Below are 18,876 nucleotides of genomic sequence, written 5' to 3' on the forward strand. Positions count from 1 at the left end.
TCAGCACAAATGTCATGTTGATCACATGTGCACTCCAAACTAATGGATGGAAGACACTCACAGAATGTTCACCTAACAAAAGTACGGCACCACAATATTTTGCAGGAAACCAAATCAGTAAATTTAGAACGTAGAACATAGAACAGTACAGCACAGTATAGGTCCTTCAATCCACAATGTTGTGCTGACCATTTATCCTAATCTAAGATCAACCTAACCTACACCCCTTCAAATAACTGCTGTCCATGTGCCTGTCCAATGTTAAATGTCCCTAATGACTCTGACTCCAGATTGACCAGATTTACATCCCTAGGATGCTATGCACAACTTATTGCATTATTCAAAATGTTTTGTAGTCACATAAAATTGATGGTGGAATTACGGCATACCAGTGCTTCAAAACAAGTACCACATAATTATTCTACAAACTGAAGCATATTATCAAGTGAAATTCACAAATACAAATGGGAGCATGTCCAACCTCTGCTGCATCATTGAACATAAGCGTTGGTGTAAATTGATATTGTTGTCAGTGCTAAAGATAAGGTTAACAGGAATTTTATTAATGATCTCCTTTTAACCAGAAAGGGAGACATACAAAGATGGATGACAACGAATGAGACTCATGGCCAGTTATGAGTCACCAAGCAGACTAGCCATCCATATTCTATTTAAACCTCACATTTCAATATATTTGGAAAATGCATTTCTAACGGTATAGATCTTCAGACAGAAAACAGAATATCGACATTACACTCTACTCAAGCAACACAAAAATGATTCTCACATGATGCTTCTAACTACTGGTAGGTTTTTCTACTGGTATAACGGCACAGCACCAACCTATTGTATAATATCTCTTGAGTTCAGTCCGTCTGGTATTACGTCTTTGTGTATTGGTGGCATTTTTCTGCTCCTCCTCTGATGTGGTTGCCTGATGTGGGGTTTTGCCCATTTGCAATGATGGATTATCAGCTGCCATTGGATTGGCAAATGCTGGAGAGGTCATATCCACTGACTGGGACTTTTTCTTCAGTCTACAATACAGAAAACATATTTCAGAGAAAACAATTAGGAATCGACTTTCTATGCTTTCCTTAACCACTGTTTACTGGCCGCAATTCTCCGGACATTGCGATTCATTCATCCGGCCGGCAGCCCAGTTTCCCTGCAACTTGGGGTAGTTTCAATGGGAAATCTGATTGACAAGTGGCGGGAAGACAGATTTCGGCCGCCAGCAAACGGTGCGCCGCCGAGAAACACGTGGCTGTGGAACCGAAGAATCCCGATCGCTGTGACGACAATAGGTCATAAGGCACAAGATTAATAATGGTATAATTATCTAAATATACACCTTCTGGTTTTCCGTACACAGCATTCAAATTAAAATATTGTTTATTCACAAATTTGGGATATTCTGTAATGAAGCAGGTTTAATTAGTAAACTTAGGGAAAAAGATATTCTGGGAAAAAGTGATCAATACAGTTAGTAAATTAGATAGTGATATGTTCCAGTTCAAAAGAAGAATCTTAAAATTAAACAAAGCAAATTACAGAGGTATGAGGGGATCCTGATGACAAGTTATTGAATAAAAAATATAGCTGCAAATGAACAGTGGACAACATTTAAAGAAATAATTCAAAATGATCAACCGAATTACATTCCATGAAAAACTCAGCCAGCCTAATGATACAATTCTAAAGAGCGCGCAGGAACATAGGAACTTGGGGGTTCATGTGCATCATATCTTTAAAGGTGGCATAAAATGAGAGTGGTTAGTAAAACATACTAGGGCCTTGGGCTTCAGAGATAGAGGTATAAAGTATATAAACAGGGAAATTATGCAGAACTTTACAAAGCCCTAGTTAACTCCCAACTATGTCACCCAATAAGACCATGAGACCATAAGACACAAGAGCAGAAGTAGGCCTCTTGAGTCTGCTCCGCCATTCAATGAGGTCATGACTGATTTGATATAATCCTCAACTCCCCTTTCCCGCCTTATCCTCATAACCCTTGATCCCCTTACTGTTTAAAAATCTGTCTGTCTCAGCCATGAACATAATTAAACTTCAATGAGGACAGATCCAACCTACTCAACCTCTACTTCTAGGAAAATCCCTCCATACGCAGGATCAACCTAGTGAACCTTCTCAAATGCCAGTATATCGTTCCTTAGATAAGGGGACCAAAATGGTTCAGTATTCCAGGTGTGGTCTCACTAATGCCTTCGGACTTCCCAATTTTTATACTTCATTCCCTTTGCAATAAAGGCTAACGTTACATTTGCCTTCCCGATTACCTGCTGAACTAGCCTGCTAACTTCTTGTAATTTATGCACGAGGAGCTCCAAATACCTCCTTGCTGAAGTTTTCTGCAGTCTTTTAAATAATATTTAGTTCCTTTATACTTCCTACCAAAGTGCATAACGTCACACTTTCCGACACCATATTCCATCTGCCAAACTTTTGTCCACTCACTAACCTGTATATATCTCTCTGTAGACTCTTTGTGCCATCCTCACTATTTGCCTTCCCGCCTATTTTCAAGTCGCCCACAAACATAGCGCATTCACATCGCTTGTCCAAGTCATTCATATATATTTAAATAATTGTGGCCCCAGCGCAGATCCCTGTGGTACTCCACTAGTTACAGGTTGCCATCTTGAAAATGCTCCCCTCATAATTACTCTGTCTTCTATCCATTGGCCAATCCTCTCTACAAGCTAATGTACTTCCCTAACAGCATGGGTTCTTTTCTTATTAAGTAGCCTTTTGTGCGGTACCTTATCGAACGCTTTTTGGAAATCCACATATAGTACATCTACTGGTTCCCCTTCATCTATCCTGCTCATTACCATCTCAAAGAATTCTAATAGATTTGTCAGGCATGAAGCCATGCTGATGTTGCTTGTGTATATGATGCATTTCTAAATGCTCTGCTATTACATCCTTTATAATGGACTCTACATTTTCCCAATGACAGAAGTTAAGCTACTTACTTTTGTCTCTCGTATTTTTTGAAAAAAGTTGTTAGATTAGCAGTTTGCCAATCCTCTGGGACTTTTCCAGGATTTAAGGATTCTTGAAGATTACCATCACTGCAACATGTAGCTACTTCCTTTCGTATCCTAGGATGTAACCCATCAGGTCTATGGATCTTATGGTCCTTTAGCCCCATTAGTTTCCCTAGTACCTTTTCTCTAGTATAATGTATTTTGTCCATTGATTATTTAGTATTTTGGAATGTTATTAGTGTCTTCCACCGTGGAGACTGACGCAAAGGGTGCGATTCTCCGCTCCCACGCCGGGTGGGAGAATCGCGGGAGGGCCGCTCTGGCACCCCCCGTGATTCTCCCACCCCCCCCCCCCAAAATGGTGTGTCGTGTTTTGAATCGCATGCCGCCGTTTTTCACAGCGGCCCGCGATTCTCCGACCCGGATGGGCCGACCGGCCTGCCGTTCACGACTGGTTCACGACGGCGGCAACCACACCTGGTCGCTTCCATCGTGAACATTGCGCCAGATGCTTGTTTGGGGCTTCTGGGGGGCGGAGAGGGGAGTGAGCACCACAACCGTGCTCGGGAGGGGACTGGCCCGCTGATCGTCGGGCCGGCGTCTCAATGGGACGCACTCTTTCCCCTCCGCCGCCCTGCAAGATCAAGCCGCCACGTCTTGCGGGGCAGCGGAGGGGAAGACGGCAACCGCGCATGCGCGGGTTGGAGCCGGCCAACCCGCGAAGGCGCGGCTGACGTCATTAGGCGTGTCGGCCGCGTCATTCTCGGCGTGCCGGGCCTTGACACCAGCGACAAGGCCCGGCGGCCGAGATTCACGGCACGGCCCTCTTAGCCCCCGGCGGGTGGAGAATAGGGGGCCAGGAGCGGCCTTCGACGCCGTCGTGAACCTCTCTGGGTTTCACAACGGCGTCGGGCCTGGCGGAGAATTCCACCCAAAGTATTTAACTCCTCTGTCATTTTCTTGTTCCCCATTATTATTTAACCAGTGTCATTCTCCAAGGGGGCGATGTTCACTTTGGCCTCTCTTTTCCTTTTTCTATATTTAAAGAAGCTCCTACTATCTGCTTTTATATTACTGGCTAGGTTACCCTCATAGTTTATCTGTTCCCTCTTTATTTTTTGGGTGTCAGATTTTGTTGGTTTTTAAAACTTTCCCTATCCCCTGGCTTATCACTAACTTCGCCACATTGTATATTTTTTCTTTCAGTTTAATATTAGCCTTCACTTCCTTGGTTAACCATCATTGATTTATCCCCTTCCTAGAATCCTTCTTCCTCGCTGGGATATATTTTTGTTGTGGGTCATGAACTATTTTCATAAACATCTGCCATCGCTTTTCAACTGTCTTCCTTGCTAAACTCAAGGGAAATGAATGTACTATTGCCAAGTTTGCAGGTGACACAAAAGGTGACACAGAAGGACACAGACAGGTTAAGTGAGTAAGCAAAAACGTGGCAAGTGGAATATAATGTAGGTAAGTGTGAAGTGATGCACTTTGATAGGAAGTTGGCTATTATTTAAATGGAGAAAAAACGCAGAAAACTGCAGCACTGAGATATTTGGGGATCCTCATGCATAAATCACAAAACATTAGCAGGCAGGTTCAAAAGGACCCGCTCTGTGCAAATAAAAGGAACATGGTCAAACCTTTCACCTTTTTTGTTTACCCAGGAGATTGGGGAAACTATAGTTCCTCATTGCTTTGTGTGTGGCAGTGCCTTGGCCAATCAGTCAAGTTGGCAACCAATCAACACCTTTTTCTTCTGTAGCATAAATTGTGATCGTTTGAAATTTGACATTCTTGCATCTGTCCTGATAAACGAAAGACAACATACCTATATCATGTATCTCTTTTCAACAATATTCAAGTTCTGTGTTATCAATTGGCTATTCGTGCTATTCTTGTTATTCGTCAGGGAGAAGGAAGGAGGGAATCATACAATCATGTGGTGAACAATGAACTGGGTGAAAAATGTAAGAGACGATTTAACCAAATGGAAACTACATCCCATAGTGAGCGCATTTAGCCGCATATTTCCTGGCACTCGCAGTGCCAAGAAGCACAACGCTATCTAATGCGATTCCAGTTAGATACGTGGCCTCAGCAGGGAACGCATGGCCAAGGCCGCACTTAATCCCATTTCCTGCAGTGAAGACCCCCGCTCACTGAAACTCCTCAGTGTAAGGAGAGATCAGGGCGCCATTTTTAAATGCCATCCCAATCTCTCGAAACCCGAATCTCCCTCCCCCAAGCCCCAAGCCATTGGAAGGGGCTGCCCCGGGGCCTCCCCTCACCCCCACTCACCCACGCAAGGCACCCCCTGCCCAATCATCGCCATGGAAAAAAATGCTAGCCTGGCACCTTAGCAGTGCCAGCCTAGAACACTGGCAGTACCCCTTCCCGCTGGCAGTGTCAGGTTGCCAGGTTGTCTGTGCCAGGATGCCCAGGTGGCACCAGCAGTGCCAGGGTAGCACCCTGCCCAGGGGGCATGCACCTGGGGGCTTCCAATCCCTTGGCAGATCCCGAACAAGTGCCGTTCCGTCTTGTCCCCGTCTGTCGACACCACGACTAAATGGTATTAGAGTGAGACTAGCTGTCTCGCTCTAATATGCAGATTTGCCAAAAGGTGAACCCACCACAATGGGCGGGTTTCATATTGCAATGTCCCATGAGAGCACGATAGATCACGCGAGGCATGGTGAGCCGGATAGATCCCGGGACTGGGTCTCCTGTCATTTACCGGTGACATTGCACCGTAGAGCCCTGCTTTTCAGGCACAGCATGGCCAATAGAATGCACCCGTAGAATACTTTTGAAAACCCACAATTGATTATTGAAGTCTAGGATTGTTAAGGACATTGGTGCAAGCATGTTATGCATCATTGTTAGTAAATTGTTATTGGCTTTGATTCTCCATTCCTTCATACCGACAGGATTCATCATTCCCGCTGCAGTGAATGGAGATTCGGCGGAGAGCCAAGTTCTCCATCCTTGCTGGCAGCGGTAGTGAAGCAGACTCACAACAGAGAATCCCGCCCATTGTCTCCCCCCAGTGTTACTCTTGCAAAGGATGTGAACATTTTTATGAGCATATGATGGCACAGCACTGCCAACACATTTTGGAAGATTGTGGGCAGCCTGTCTGCTATTTTCCAATATGCCATGACAGTCGACCCTGTTATTATCTAATAGGTTGTACTGATGTATGTTAAATACTCAATAGTTTAAGGTAATAAGGTAAACATGTGTTGGACATTGCTGATACTCAAACGTGTAAAGAAAGATCGGGCCAGTTTAGCTCAGTTGGCTGGACAGCTGCTTTGTGAACAAGGCAGATGGTGCAGTTCAATTCCCATACTGGCTGAGGTTATTCATGAAAGACTTTGCCTCTCGCCTGAGGTATGCTCATCCTCAGGTTAAACCACCACCAGTCAGCTCTCCACCTCAAGGGAGTAAGCAGCCTATGGTCATCTGGGACAATGGTGATTTCACTTATATATAAAGAAGGGTCCGCTATCACTGTATGCCTGGTATTAGAGTGGAAAAGTAAGTTTGGTGGTGAGCTACAAATAGTTTCTAACAAACCATCCTAGTCTCAATGACTTCTTTATACTCAAGCTTGGGAGTTCTGTGATGAGCATCATTCCTTAAGATACCACTGACCAAGGCAGCTTTGTCTGGAATTTTACCTTTCTAAAGAATAGCTTGTTCTTTCCTCCACAGTATAATTTGAATGTTGATAAATCTAGTGCAGTCAGCACTAGCTCCGCCTGCCTTTGTTCTGACACTGATAGACCTCTATCGGATGTGAACATTTTCCGCATGTTCAACAGCAGTTTGGAACCTCACATAGCCAGCGCATATTGCAAAATTTCAACTTTCTGATATATACTTGGAATATGTGTGATTCTAACTGTTATCACAAACAGCTAAGAGCAAACCATCCAATCTGGGAGAAATACTATAAACTGAGTTTTTTTAAAAATGCAGGATGCTTTTCTAAGCCTGCAACAGTTGTCAAGTACATGTTACCTCAGCATAAGCTTTGGTAATAGCATCTTGTTATGGGTGCAGAATAAAGGTGCTCTTCACACTAATGATACATCCCAGCATCCAAGGTCCTCAATTGGCCTTTCTCCCATACTGCACCCCCACCTCTTTTCTCCTATCTCTCCTCATGGTCACTCTATGAATTCATATTGTTCATGATATGGGTGGCACAGTGGTAAGCAGTGCTGCCTCACAGTTCCAGGGACTTGGGTTCAATTCCAGCCTTGTGTGACTCTCTGTGTGGGGTTTTCACTTTCTCCCTGTGTCTACATGGGTTTCCTCTGGATGCTCCGGTTTCTAAAGATGTGCAGGTTAGGTGGTTTGGCCTTGCCCCTTAGTGGCCAAATGGTTAAGTTGGTTATGGGGATAGGTTGAAGGCGTGGGCTGAAGTGGGGTTCTCTTTCCAAGGGCCTGTGCAGACTCAATGGGCTGAAAGTCCTCCTTCTGCACTGTAAATTTTATGACATTCACCTCCTGTTTTCTCAATTCCCACCGCGGGATGGTATATCCGGTTCCCCACCTGCGTGTTTCAGAGCGGCACGCCGTTCGCTGGCAGCGAGATTCTATATTTCCTCCGCATGTCAATAGGGTTTCCCATTGAAGCCAGCCCACACCGCCGGGAAACCCGCGGGCGGGTGTGCTTCACCAGCAGGAAAAGGGAATGGCAATGGCCAGTGAATTCCAGCTCACATTACTGACCGCAGATATTGCAAGCAGTTTTCTCTCATTTAATATTAGCCATCAATACTCTTCCCTCAAAATATATTACTCTTGAGCACACCATCCTTGCAAACTACCATCCCATCATTAACCTCTCTTTCCTTTCCGAAGTCCTTGAATGTGTTGTTGCCTCCCATACTCATACAATATAGAAGAGGCCTTTCGGCCCATTAAGCCTGCACCGACAGAAAAAAGTACACTAATCTATACTAATCCCACTTTCCAGCACTTGGCCCATAACCTTGAATGTTATGACATTTCAAGTGCTCGACCAAGTACTTTTTAGAGATTGTGAGGTTTCCTCTCAAGTACCCTCCCATGCAGTGTATTCCAGATTCCCACCACCCTCTGGGTGAAAACTGTTTTCCTCAAATCCCCTTCAAACCACCTTTCACCTTAAAACATACTCCTTTGTTATTGACCCTTCAGTAAAGGGGAACAAATGCTTTCTGTCCACCCTGTTCATGCCCCTCATAATCTTATACATTTCAATCAGGTGTCCTCTCAGCCTTCTCTGCTCAAAATAAAGCAACATGAGCTTATCCCACCTCTCTTCATAGCTAACATGCTCCATCCCAGGCAACATCATGATGAATCTCCTCTGTGCCTTCTCTAGTGCAATCAGATTCTTCCTATAGTGCGGTGACCAGAACTGAGCACAGTACTCCAGCAGTGCCCAACCAAGGTCCTGTACAGCTCCAACACAACCATCCTGCTTTTATAATCTATGCCACAATTGATAAAAGCAATTGTCCCATATGCCTTCTTATTAACCTGTCCTGCCTTCAGGCATCTCTGGACAAGCATCTCAAGTTTCTCTGAGCTCGCTTCTGAGTTACCCTCTGTTCCTCTGAGTACTCCCTTGTTGTGTTATACCTTCCAAAATGCATCACCTCACACTTCGCAGGGTTAAGTTCCATCTTCCACTGATCTGCCCATCTGACCAATCCATCTATATCCTCCTGTAACCCAAGACCTTCTTCTCCACTGTCAATCACCCGGCCAATCTTCGTGTCATCTGCAAACTTACTTATCGTCCTCCCCATATTCTCTTCTATATAATTTATAGAAATCACAAATAATAAGGGACCCAGCACTGATCCCTGTGGTACACCACTGGACACCGGTCTCCAGTCACACAAACAGCCTTCTACCACCATCCTTTGTCTGCTATCATTAAGCCAATTTTGGATCCAACTTGCTATATTATCCCGGATCCCATGAGGTTTTACTTTCTTTATCAGTCTCCCATGTTGGACCGTGTCAAAGGCTTTGCTGAAATCCATGTAAACTACATCAGCTGTACTACTCTCATCCACACAGTCACCTCTTAATAAAATCCAATCAAATGTGTTAGACATGATCTCCCTCTGACAAAGCCATGCTGACGGTTCCTGATCAAACTTTGCCTCTCCAAGTGGATCTTGATTTTGTCCTTCAGAATTTTGTCCTTCAGAATTGTCTCCAATAGTTTCCTTACCAATGATATGAGACTCACTGCTCTGTAATTCCCTGATTTATCTCTACCACCCTTCTTCAAAAGTGGAACCACATTAGCCGACCTCCAGACCTCTGATACCTCCCCTGTGGCCAGAGAGGAATTAAAAATTTGAGCCAGAACCCCTGTAATTTCCTCCCTCGCCCCCTACATCAGCCAGAGATACAACTCATCTGGACCTGGGGCTATGTCCACTTTTAAACCTGTCAAAACCTCCAGTACTGCCTCACTCCTGATGTCAAACTGCTCAACGACCTCACATTCTGTATGACCTCCTCTTCCTTCTCAATCTGTCTGCAGCGTTTACATAGTAGACCACACCATACTCTTCCAATTCTTCTTCACTCTTGTCCAGCTGGGTGGGACTGCTCTCACCCAGTTCCATCTTTATCTATCTAAGTCTTTGTTCCACCTTCTACTTTCTGGTACCATGTCCCGAAGACACAAAAGAGATGATGAACTGTTAAAATAAAACTTTATAGAATGCCAACAGTGCAGATGGAGGCCATTCAGCCCTCGAGTCTGCATCAACCCTCTGAAAGAGTACAGTACCGAGGCCCAGGTCCCCCCCATATCCCTTGTAAGCCAGTAACTCCACCTTAACTTTTGGACCCTAAGGTGCAATTTTATCATGGCCAACCCACCTAAATTGTACATCTTTGGACTGTAGGAGAAAACTGGAGTACCTGGAGGAAACCCATGCAGACATGGGGAGAACGTGTTTACCTTTTCTTTATTTAAAAAGTGGGATTTGCTGAACCAAAAGCTGGCTGCGACAGGCCACATGATTAACACATTGGCTACAGGACAAATGCGCAACCCTCACCCTTGTGGAATCTCAAACCTCTCATTGTGAGGACACATTACAATCAATGAAACCAGGGACCAGCAGAAGGCGTGTCTTCCCAGGCTGCTCCTATAACGAAGGGAGAAGCATCAAAACTCATTGGGCGGGATTTTCCATCTAGCGGCTCCAGAATCACGAAACACGATTGGATGGAGAATCGCATGTGAACCAAATATGGTGGCCGACGCCAGACGGAATACCATGCTCTGGTGCCTGGACAGCGGCATCAATGCATTCTACTCTGCACGTACAATAAGCGCCGCTGGAATATCATTAACAGACCCGACCTGGTACTCTCTGGGACTCTCCACCTCCTCCAGGAAGAATTACTGATGGTGAAATTCACTTGTAGTTTTAAAATTTGGGAAACGGGTGCCATGGCTGCTGAGGGAGAGAGGTAGGACATGGTCCTAAAGGCGTGACCATGGGTCTGCCCTTGGCATGCCTGGCTGGGGGGGGGGGGAAGGGGGCACATCTCCCAGGACCGGGGGGGGGGGGGGGGGGGGGGGGGTGTAGCGAGGACTGATGGGGTTAATCCGGAGATGGGTGGTGGCATTGGGGTGATCCCTGGAACCGGGGTAGTGTCCAGGCATTGAACACCATTGCCGTGGCCTGCAATGAAACCACCTTACTGCGCACCCCACTAACCTACCACCAAGGCCCATGGTTTCTTAGAGCGACACCGGCCGTATGGATCCATCCCGAGGCTGTACGAGCAGGAGCTGCTCGGGGAGGATCCTGCAACAGCGGAGCCTGTTCCAGAGGAACAGCAGCCAGCTGATGAGGATGGAGAGCCAGGCAGCCAACAGGCCGAGAAGGAGGTGCCGCATTAGGCAGTGCCTGTCATTCGAGGACCTTCCAGACCAGGTATGCCGTTGAAGACTCTGGCTGAGCAGGGGAACCATATGGCAAATCTACCGGATCATGGCACAACTAGAACCATGGGGCTGTGGGGGAGGACAGCCACTCCCGGTAGCCGTCAAGGTGATGGTTTCCTTGAACCTTTTCGCCACAGGGTCCTTCCAGGTGTCGAGTGGGGACCTATCTGGGATTTCACAGACCCCAGTGCACAGGTGCAACTGCGCTGTTATGGAAGCCCTGTGTGCCCATTGAGCTCAATACGTAAAATTCAATGTGAGCCCACCAAAATGCCCGGGCAGGGGAGGTTCACTGAAATCGCCGGGATGCCCCAGATCCAGGGAGTGATCGACGGGACGCATGTCACTCTATGAGCACCGGCGCATGAGAGGCCGGTCTTCAGAAAATGAAGAGAATTGATGAGAATTCCGTGGGATGTGTCTTGATCACATTTACTATTGATTTTACAGAGTTGGATGTTTGACTACAGTTTGCCTGTTAATTCGCACGTACCTCATATTAACCCTGAATATTAGTATTTAAGCTGGCTATTGCAAATTTTTAAAATTCTTTACCCATTGTAAATATTATTTTTGTTCATTGAAAGCCTGTGAAATTGTGTGCCTTTATTATTTTAGCAAGACTCTTGAATATCAAACTTTGTCTATTTTAAATAAAACATTATAGATCCCTGACCGGATCTCAAAAGAAACTTGGGGGTCTGGTCTAGGCTCAGAGCAAAATAATTCAAGGAGTATTTACTTCTAATGTTATTTACATAGATACATAGAAGATAGGAGCAGGAGGAGCCCTTTTGGCCCTTCGAGCCTGCTCCACCATTCATCACGATCATGGCTGATCATCCAACTCAATAGCCTAATCCTGTTTTCTCTCCATAGCCTTTGATCCCATTCGCCCCAAGTGCTATATCTAGCCGTCTCTTGAATATATTCAATGTTTTAGCATCAACTACTTCCTGTGGTAATGAATTTCACAGGCTCATCACTCTTTAGGTGAAGAAATGTCTCCTCATCTCTGTCAGAAATGGTTTAACCTGAATCCTCAGACTGTGACCCCTGGTTCTGGACACACCCACCATCGGAACATCTTCCTTACATCTACCCTGTCTGGTCCTGTTAGAATTTTACAAGTCTCTATGAGAGCCCCCCTCATTGTTCTGAACTCCAGTGAGACCAATCCTAACCTAGTCAATCTCTCCTCATATGACAGTCTCGCCATCCCTGGATCAGTCTGGTAAACCTTGGCTGCACTCCCTCTAGAGCAAGAACATCCTTCCTCAGAGAAGGAGACCAAAACTGCACACAATATTCTAGGTGTGGCCTCACCAAGGCCCTGTATAATTGCAACAACACATCCCTGCTCCTGTACTCGAAACCTCTCACAATGAAGGCCAACATACCATTAGCCTTCTTTACTGCCTGCTGCACCTTCATGCTTACCTTCAGCGACTAGTGCACCAGGACTCCCAGCTCCCACTGTACACTCCCCTTTCTCAATTTACAGCCGTTCAGGTAATAATCTACCTTCCTGTTTTTGCTTCCCAAGTGAACAACCTCACACTTATCCAAATTATACTGCATCTGCCATTGATTTGCCTACTCGCCCAACCTGTCCAGATCTCTGCCTCCTTGTCACAGTTAACCCGCCCACCCAACTTGGTATCATCTGCAAACTTTGAGATGTTACATTTTGTTCCCTCAGCCAAATCATTAATATATGTTGTGAATAGCTGAGGACCCAGCGCCAATCCATGTGGCACCCCACTAGTTACTACCTGCCTATTTGAAAAGGACCCATTAATTCCTACTCTTTGTTTCTTCTCTGCCAACCAGTTTTCTAGCCACCTCAATACACTTGCCTCAATCCCATGCGCTTTAATCTTGCACAATAATCTTTTCTGCAGGACTTTGGCAAACTTCTGAAAGTCCAAATATACCACATTGACTGTCTCCCCCATGTCAACTCTACTATTTACATCTTCAAAGAATTCCATCAGATTTGTCAAGCACGATTTCCCCTTCATAAATCCATGCTGACTCTGACTGATCCTGCCACTGCTTTCTAAAAGTTCCGCTATAAAGCTTACTGGCCTATAATTCCCTGTTTGCCTCTATGAAAATGAAAATCGCTTATTATCACGAGTCGGTTTCAATGAAGTTACTGTGAAAAGCCCCTAGTCGCCACATTCCGGCGCCTGTCCGGGGAGGCCGGTACCTCCCTTTTTGAATATTGGAGTGACATTAGATACCCTCCAATCTGCAGGGACAGTTCCAGAGTCTATAGAATCCCGGAATATGATGACCAATGCATCCACTATTTCCAGAGCCACCCTCTTAAGCACTCTGGGATGCAGATTCTCAGGCCCTGGGGTTTTATCTGCCTTCAATCCCATCAATTTTCCCAGCACCATTTCTCTACTAATATTGATCTTCCTCAGCTCATCTCTCTCACTAAACCTTTCATTCTCCAACAATTCTGGTATCTGATTTGTGTCCTCTTTTGTGAAGACAGAACCAAAGTATGTATTAAATTGCTCAGCCATTTCTTTGTCCCTTATTATACATTCCCGTTTCTGTCTGGAGGAGGCCTACATTTGTCTTTATCAATCTCTTTCTCTTTACACATCTATTGAAACTCTTACTGTCAGTCTTTATGTTCCCTGCAAGCTTACTTTCGGACTGAATTTTCCCCTTCTTAATCAATCCCTTGGTCCTTCTTTGCTGAATTCTAAACTGCTCCCAACCCAGAGACCTATTATTTTTCTTGTCAGCCAATCTTCCTTGGATTAGATACTATTCCTAATTTCCTTTGTAAGACATGGATTGGCCCTCTTATCCATTTTACTTTTGTGCCAGACAGGAATGAACAGTTGCTGCAGTCCCCCATGCGATCCTTGAATGTTTGCCATTGTCTATCCACTGTCGTTCCTTTACGTAACTCTCCCCAATCTACCAAGACCAACTCACGCCTCATATCTGCATGGTTTCCTTTATTAAGTTTCAGCACCCTCTCTGAATCAACTACTTCACTCTCCATCTTGAAAATCTTTTTAATCATGTTATGGTCGCTCATCCTCAAGGGGTCTCGCATAGCCAGGTTGGCAATGATTCCCTTCTCATTGCTCAGTACCCAGTCTAAGGTGGCCTGCTCTCTACTTGGTTCCTCCACATATTGGTCAAGAAAACTATCCCGTATACACTCCAGGAATTCATCCTCTACGTCATTGTGACTAATTTGATTTGCCCAATCTATGTGCAGATTAAAATCACCCATGATCATCGATATTCCCTTATTACATGCATCTCTAATTTCGTGTTTAATGGCATTCCCAACATCACTACTGCAGTTTGGGGGTCTATATATGACACCCACTAATGTTTTTTGCCCCTTGGTATTTCTCAACTCTACCCATCCAGGGGCTGGTTTAGCACACTGGGCTAAATCGCTGGCTTTTAAGGCAAGCCAGCAGCATGGTTCAATTCCCGTACCAGCCTCCCCGAACAGGCGCCGGAATGTGGCGACTAGGGGTTTTTCCACAGTACTTCATTGAAGCCTACTCATGACAATAAGCGATTTTCATTTCATTTTCATTTCATTTCAGATTCCACATTGTCAGAGTTACTATCCTTTCTCACTATTGTGTTAATTTTGTCTTTAACCAGTAGAGCCACACAACCACCTTTTCTTTTATGCATGTCCTTCCTAAATACTGAATATCTGGGACATTCAGTTCCCATCCCTGGTCACCCTTCAGCCATGTCTCCGTAATCCCAATTATATCGTACCCATTTATATCTACCTGCGCAATTAGTTCATCCACTTTATTAAAAATGCTCCATGCATTAAGGCGCAGGGCCTTTAAGTTTGTCTTTTCCACATTGTTTGTCTTACATAGAACATAGAACAGTACAGCATAGAACAGGCCCTTCGGCCCTCGATGTTGTGCCGAGCAATGATCATCCTACTCAAACCCACGTATCCACCCTATACCCGTAACCCAACAACCCCCCCCCCCCCCCCCCCCCCTTAACCTTACTTTTTAGGACTCTACGGGCAATTTAGCATGGCCAATCCACCTAACCCGCACATGTTTGGACTGTGGGAGGAAACCGGAGCACCCGGAGGAAACCCACGCACACACGGGGAGGACGTGCAGACTCCACACAGACAGTGACCCAGCCGGGAATCGAACCTGGGACCCTGGAGCTGTGAAGCATTTATGCTAACCACCATGCTACCGTGCTGCCCTTGGTCCCAATATTTTTCTCTTTAACCTGTTTGAATTTTGCCCTTGGTTTCTCCGCCTATCACTTTTTAAATTCCCTTTTATACCCTTTTTTTCTCTCCTTGCTCCCTCTTTCCGTGACTCCTTACATAGGTTCTCCTCCCCCTGGCATATTAGTTAAAACCCTCCCCAACAGCGCTAGCAAACAGCCCCCCTCAGACATTGGTTCCAGTCCGGCCGAGGTGTAGACCGTCTGATTTGTAGAACCAAGAACCGGTTCCAAAGTCCCAAAAATCTGAATCCCTATCTCCTGCACCATCTCTCAAGCCATGCATTCATCCTGTCTATCCTGTAACCAAATATACTTTATTTCCAGCACTAGGCTTATTGCCACAACATAAGAGCATATGTCTAAGCCAAAGATTGATGTGAAAATGAATGGACTTCCATGAAAGAGCTACTTAATTAAGCATAAAGCTAGGTGTGAAAAACAAACAAGAAGAATTCATCAGACCAGTAAGATGAGATTGATCATACGGCCCAGCAAGAAACAAAGGCATCATATGACTTGCTGAAAGGGATTAAATATTTATTCTTGCTTCTTCCAAATTCCAAACTGTGGAAAACATTATGCATTTTGAAGTAGTATGGAATGAATGGTAAAAACCGATAATATAAATTAAATTATTTTTATGACCAGGATTTTTTGGATGGCAGAGGGTGCGAACTAACGGCCTCGTCGCACCTCACTTAGGGCATAATGAGGGGGGTAAATCTCGGGATAGACCTCTCGCAAGATATCCAGCCCTTTTTACACCTCCTGAAATCTCGCAAGGCATCGCGATCTGGATCCTGCACACAATGAGCGGGATCCAGATTTGCATATTTAAGTGAGCAGTTAAGCACACTTGTTCGCAGCGGATCTACCCAAGGAGCGGAATCTAACAGCCTCGTCTCGGAGACCCCAAGCGGGTGCCATTTAGCACTGGTTTCCACAAATGTGGACCAGACCTACTGGCACTTGGGGCGTCTCCCAGGCGATTGGGGGCCCCTGGGTGGTCCGGCTCTGGGCAGGGTGGTACCCTAGCACTCCTGATGCCACACAGTCACTGTGGCAGTGCCAGCCTAGCCCCCTGCTACTGCCATCCATGCATCCTGGCAGTGCTACCCAGGTGCCACCTTGGCAATTCCTGGGTGCCTAGGTGGCACTGCCAGGCTGGCAGAGGCACTTCCAGGGTGGGTGCCAGGCTGGCAGTGTGACGGTGCCCAGGTGGCATTTTTCCCACGCAGGTGATTGGGCTCGTGGGTGGCCTACCCTTATGAGGTGGGGTGCAGGGGGCTTGACGACCTCCTAATTAGTAAGTTGGGGCATTGGGGATGGGGCAGTCCAAAGATGGCTTCCCAATATTTTATTGCACCAGTGAACTGGGCTAGTTAGTGCAGGAAATGAGCTGAAGTGCGGCCTCTGCAGGGCATTCCTCGCTGAGGCCCAGAAATGAAGCAGAGTCCCATTTAATAGCGGGGTTGTTCTCGATGCTGCAAATGCCCAGAAACACCTGGATAAATGCGCCCAAAAGGGGACTGAGTTTCATTTCTATTAAATTGCGCCGAGTTTTTCTTCTCGCTATCCAAGGAGTCAGCAGTAAACACACTGCTGCTGATACACGCTGCCTCACAGCTATTTAATTATTTTAATGCTCAATGATTTGCTGGAGGCAGGACCTCTGCTCCTCGCTCAGGAGGAGGTGCAGAGCGGGGTGGGGGTATGGGTGTTGGTGGAGAGGCTAGGGGGAAGCACTAGCGGGGACCATACCTTTTGGTGAGTGGTATGTATCGGGGAATACATTCTTGCTGGTTCGGCGTTACGTGCTGTATAGTGACGTCAGCAGAGTGTTTGCAAGGGCTTTGGGTAAATTACCATCTTGATTCCATTGAGCCTTAATAAACCTCTCATTGTGTTTTACAAGAATCCATATTGTGGCCACCTCCATACATTTTCTCTTTACGGCAACAAAGACATATAACAGGAGAAAACTGGCAATGCGAATTGAGGCAGGAAAATCGCTCAAAAGAAGATTTTCGTCGACCAATTGTGGGACGGCATCTGGAGCGACAGAAGATTCTTGGGACCGGAATAGCTCTCACACACACATACACACACACACATCGGGCGAAACAGCAACTGTGAGTATGAAGACTGACAGGGAAGACTTGCTTGCATTTAAGTGAGTGGGGTTTGGGTTGCAGGGTCCACCCACATGGTGAAGCTGCGGAAAAGGGGAATTTTGAAGTCTGCCAACTCCACACAGGACACTATTAGACAAAAAAATCAAAATACTCAGGTATAAAAGGTAAAGATTTCCTAGTTGCTTGTTGAAGGGATTGTTTGTGCCAGACTTTCCAACGCAGTCGGAAGGAACTATTGACCCTCGGAGCTAGGATTCAATAATGGCAGGGAAAACAGGCACCATGGACATGTTTGGTGAGGATTATAAAATATGGAATTCATATGAAGAAAGATCAATTGTATTTGATAGCTAATCAGAGAACGGAGAGCCTAAAGGTCGCAATATTTTAAAACTTACTTTACGGGATGTGGGCGTTGCTGGTTAGGCCAGAATATAGTGCCAATCCCTAGTTGTCCTTCAGAAGGTGGTGATAGATCATAGAACAGTACAGCACAGAACAGGCCCTTCGGCCCTCGATGTTGTGCCGAGCAATGATCACCCTACTCAAACCCACGTATCCACCCTATACCCGTAACCTAACAACCCCCCCCTTAACCTTACTTTTTAGGACACTACGGGCAATTTAGCTTGGCCAATCCACCTAACCCGCACATCTTTGGACTGAGTTGCCTTCTTGAACTGGTGCAGTCCTTCAGGTGTAAGTACACCCACAATGCTGTTAGGGAGGGAGTTTCAGGATTTTGCCTCAGCAGCAGTGAAGGAATGGTGATATTTTTCCAAGTCAGGGTGGAGAGTGACTTGGAGGGGAACATCCAGGTGGTGGGCTTCCCAGGAATCTGCTGCTCTTGTCCTTCTAGATGGTAGTAACCATGGGTTTGGACGGTGCTATCTAAGGAACCTTGGTGAGTTACTGCAGTGCATCTTGTAGATGGTACACACGGCTGCCACTGTTCGGTGGTGGAGGGTTTAGAACATAGAACAGTCCAGCACAGTACAGGCCCTTCGGCCCACGATGTTGTGTCGACCATTTATCCGAATGCACGATCAACCTAACCTACAGCCCTTCAATTTAATGCCGTCCATGTGCCTGTCCAAGAATCGCTTAAATGTCCCTAATGACTCTGACTCCACCACCTCCGCTGGCAGTGCATTCCACGCACCCACCGCTCTCTGTGTAAAGAACCTACCTCTGACATCTCCCCTATACCTTCCTCCAATAACCTTAAAACTATGTCCCCTCGTGACAGCCATTTCCGCCCTGGGGAAAAGTCTCTGGCAATCCACTCTATCCATGCCTCTCATCACCTTGTACACCTCTATCAAATCACCTCTCCTCCTTCTTCGCTCCAGTGATAAAAGCCCTAGCTCCCTCAACCTTTCTTCATAAGACATGCCCTCCAGTCCAGGCAGCATTCTGGTAAATCTCCTTTGCCTCCTCTCCAAAGCATCCA

At 45.9% G+C, this 18,876-nt stretch overlaps 1 protein-coding gene across 6 annotated transcripts in view; it reads right to left on the bottom strand.

Annotated features, from left to right (window-relative positions):
• oxr1a (oxidation resistance 1a) overlaps window positions 1-18,876 on the bottom strand; it is a 576,817-nt gene that overhangs the window by 385,588 nt on the left and 172,353 nt on the right. For 5 of the 6 annotated variants that reach the window (XM_038809973.1, XM_038809970.1, XM_038809974.1 and 2 more), the window contains one exon: window positions 844-1,037. In XM_038809973.1, the coding sequence (XP_038665901.1) occupies window positions 844-1,037 (194 nt within the window). Of the gene's footprint in view, window positions 1-843; window positions 1,038-4,670; window positions 4,784-18,876 lie in introns of those variants that run through there. The other variant, XM_038809971.1, reaches the window with a different exon arrangement.

This window comes from Scyliorhinus canicula, chromosome 10, assembly GCF_902713615.1.
Source record: "Scyliorhinus canicula chromosome 10, sScyCan1.1, whole genome shotgun sequence".
Lineage (NCBI taxonomy): Eukaryota > Metazoa > Chordata > Chondrichthyes > Carcharhiniformes > Scyliorhinidae > Scyliorhinus > Scyliorhinus canicula.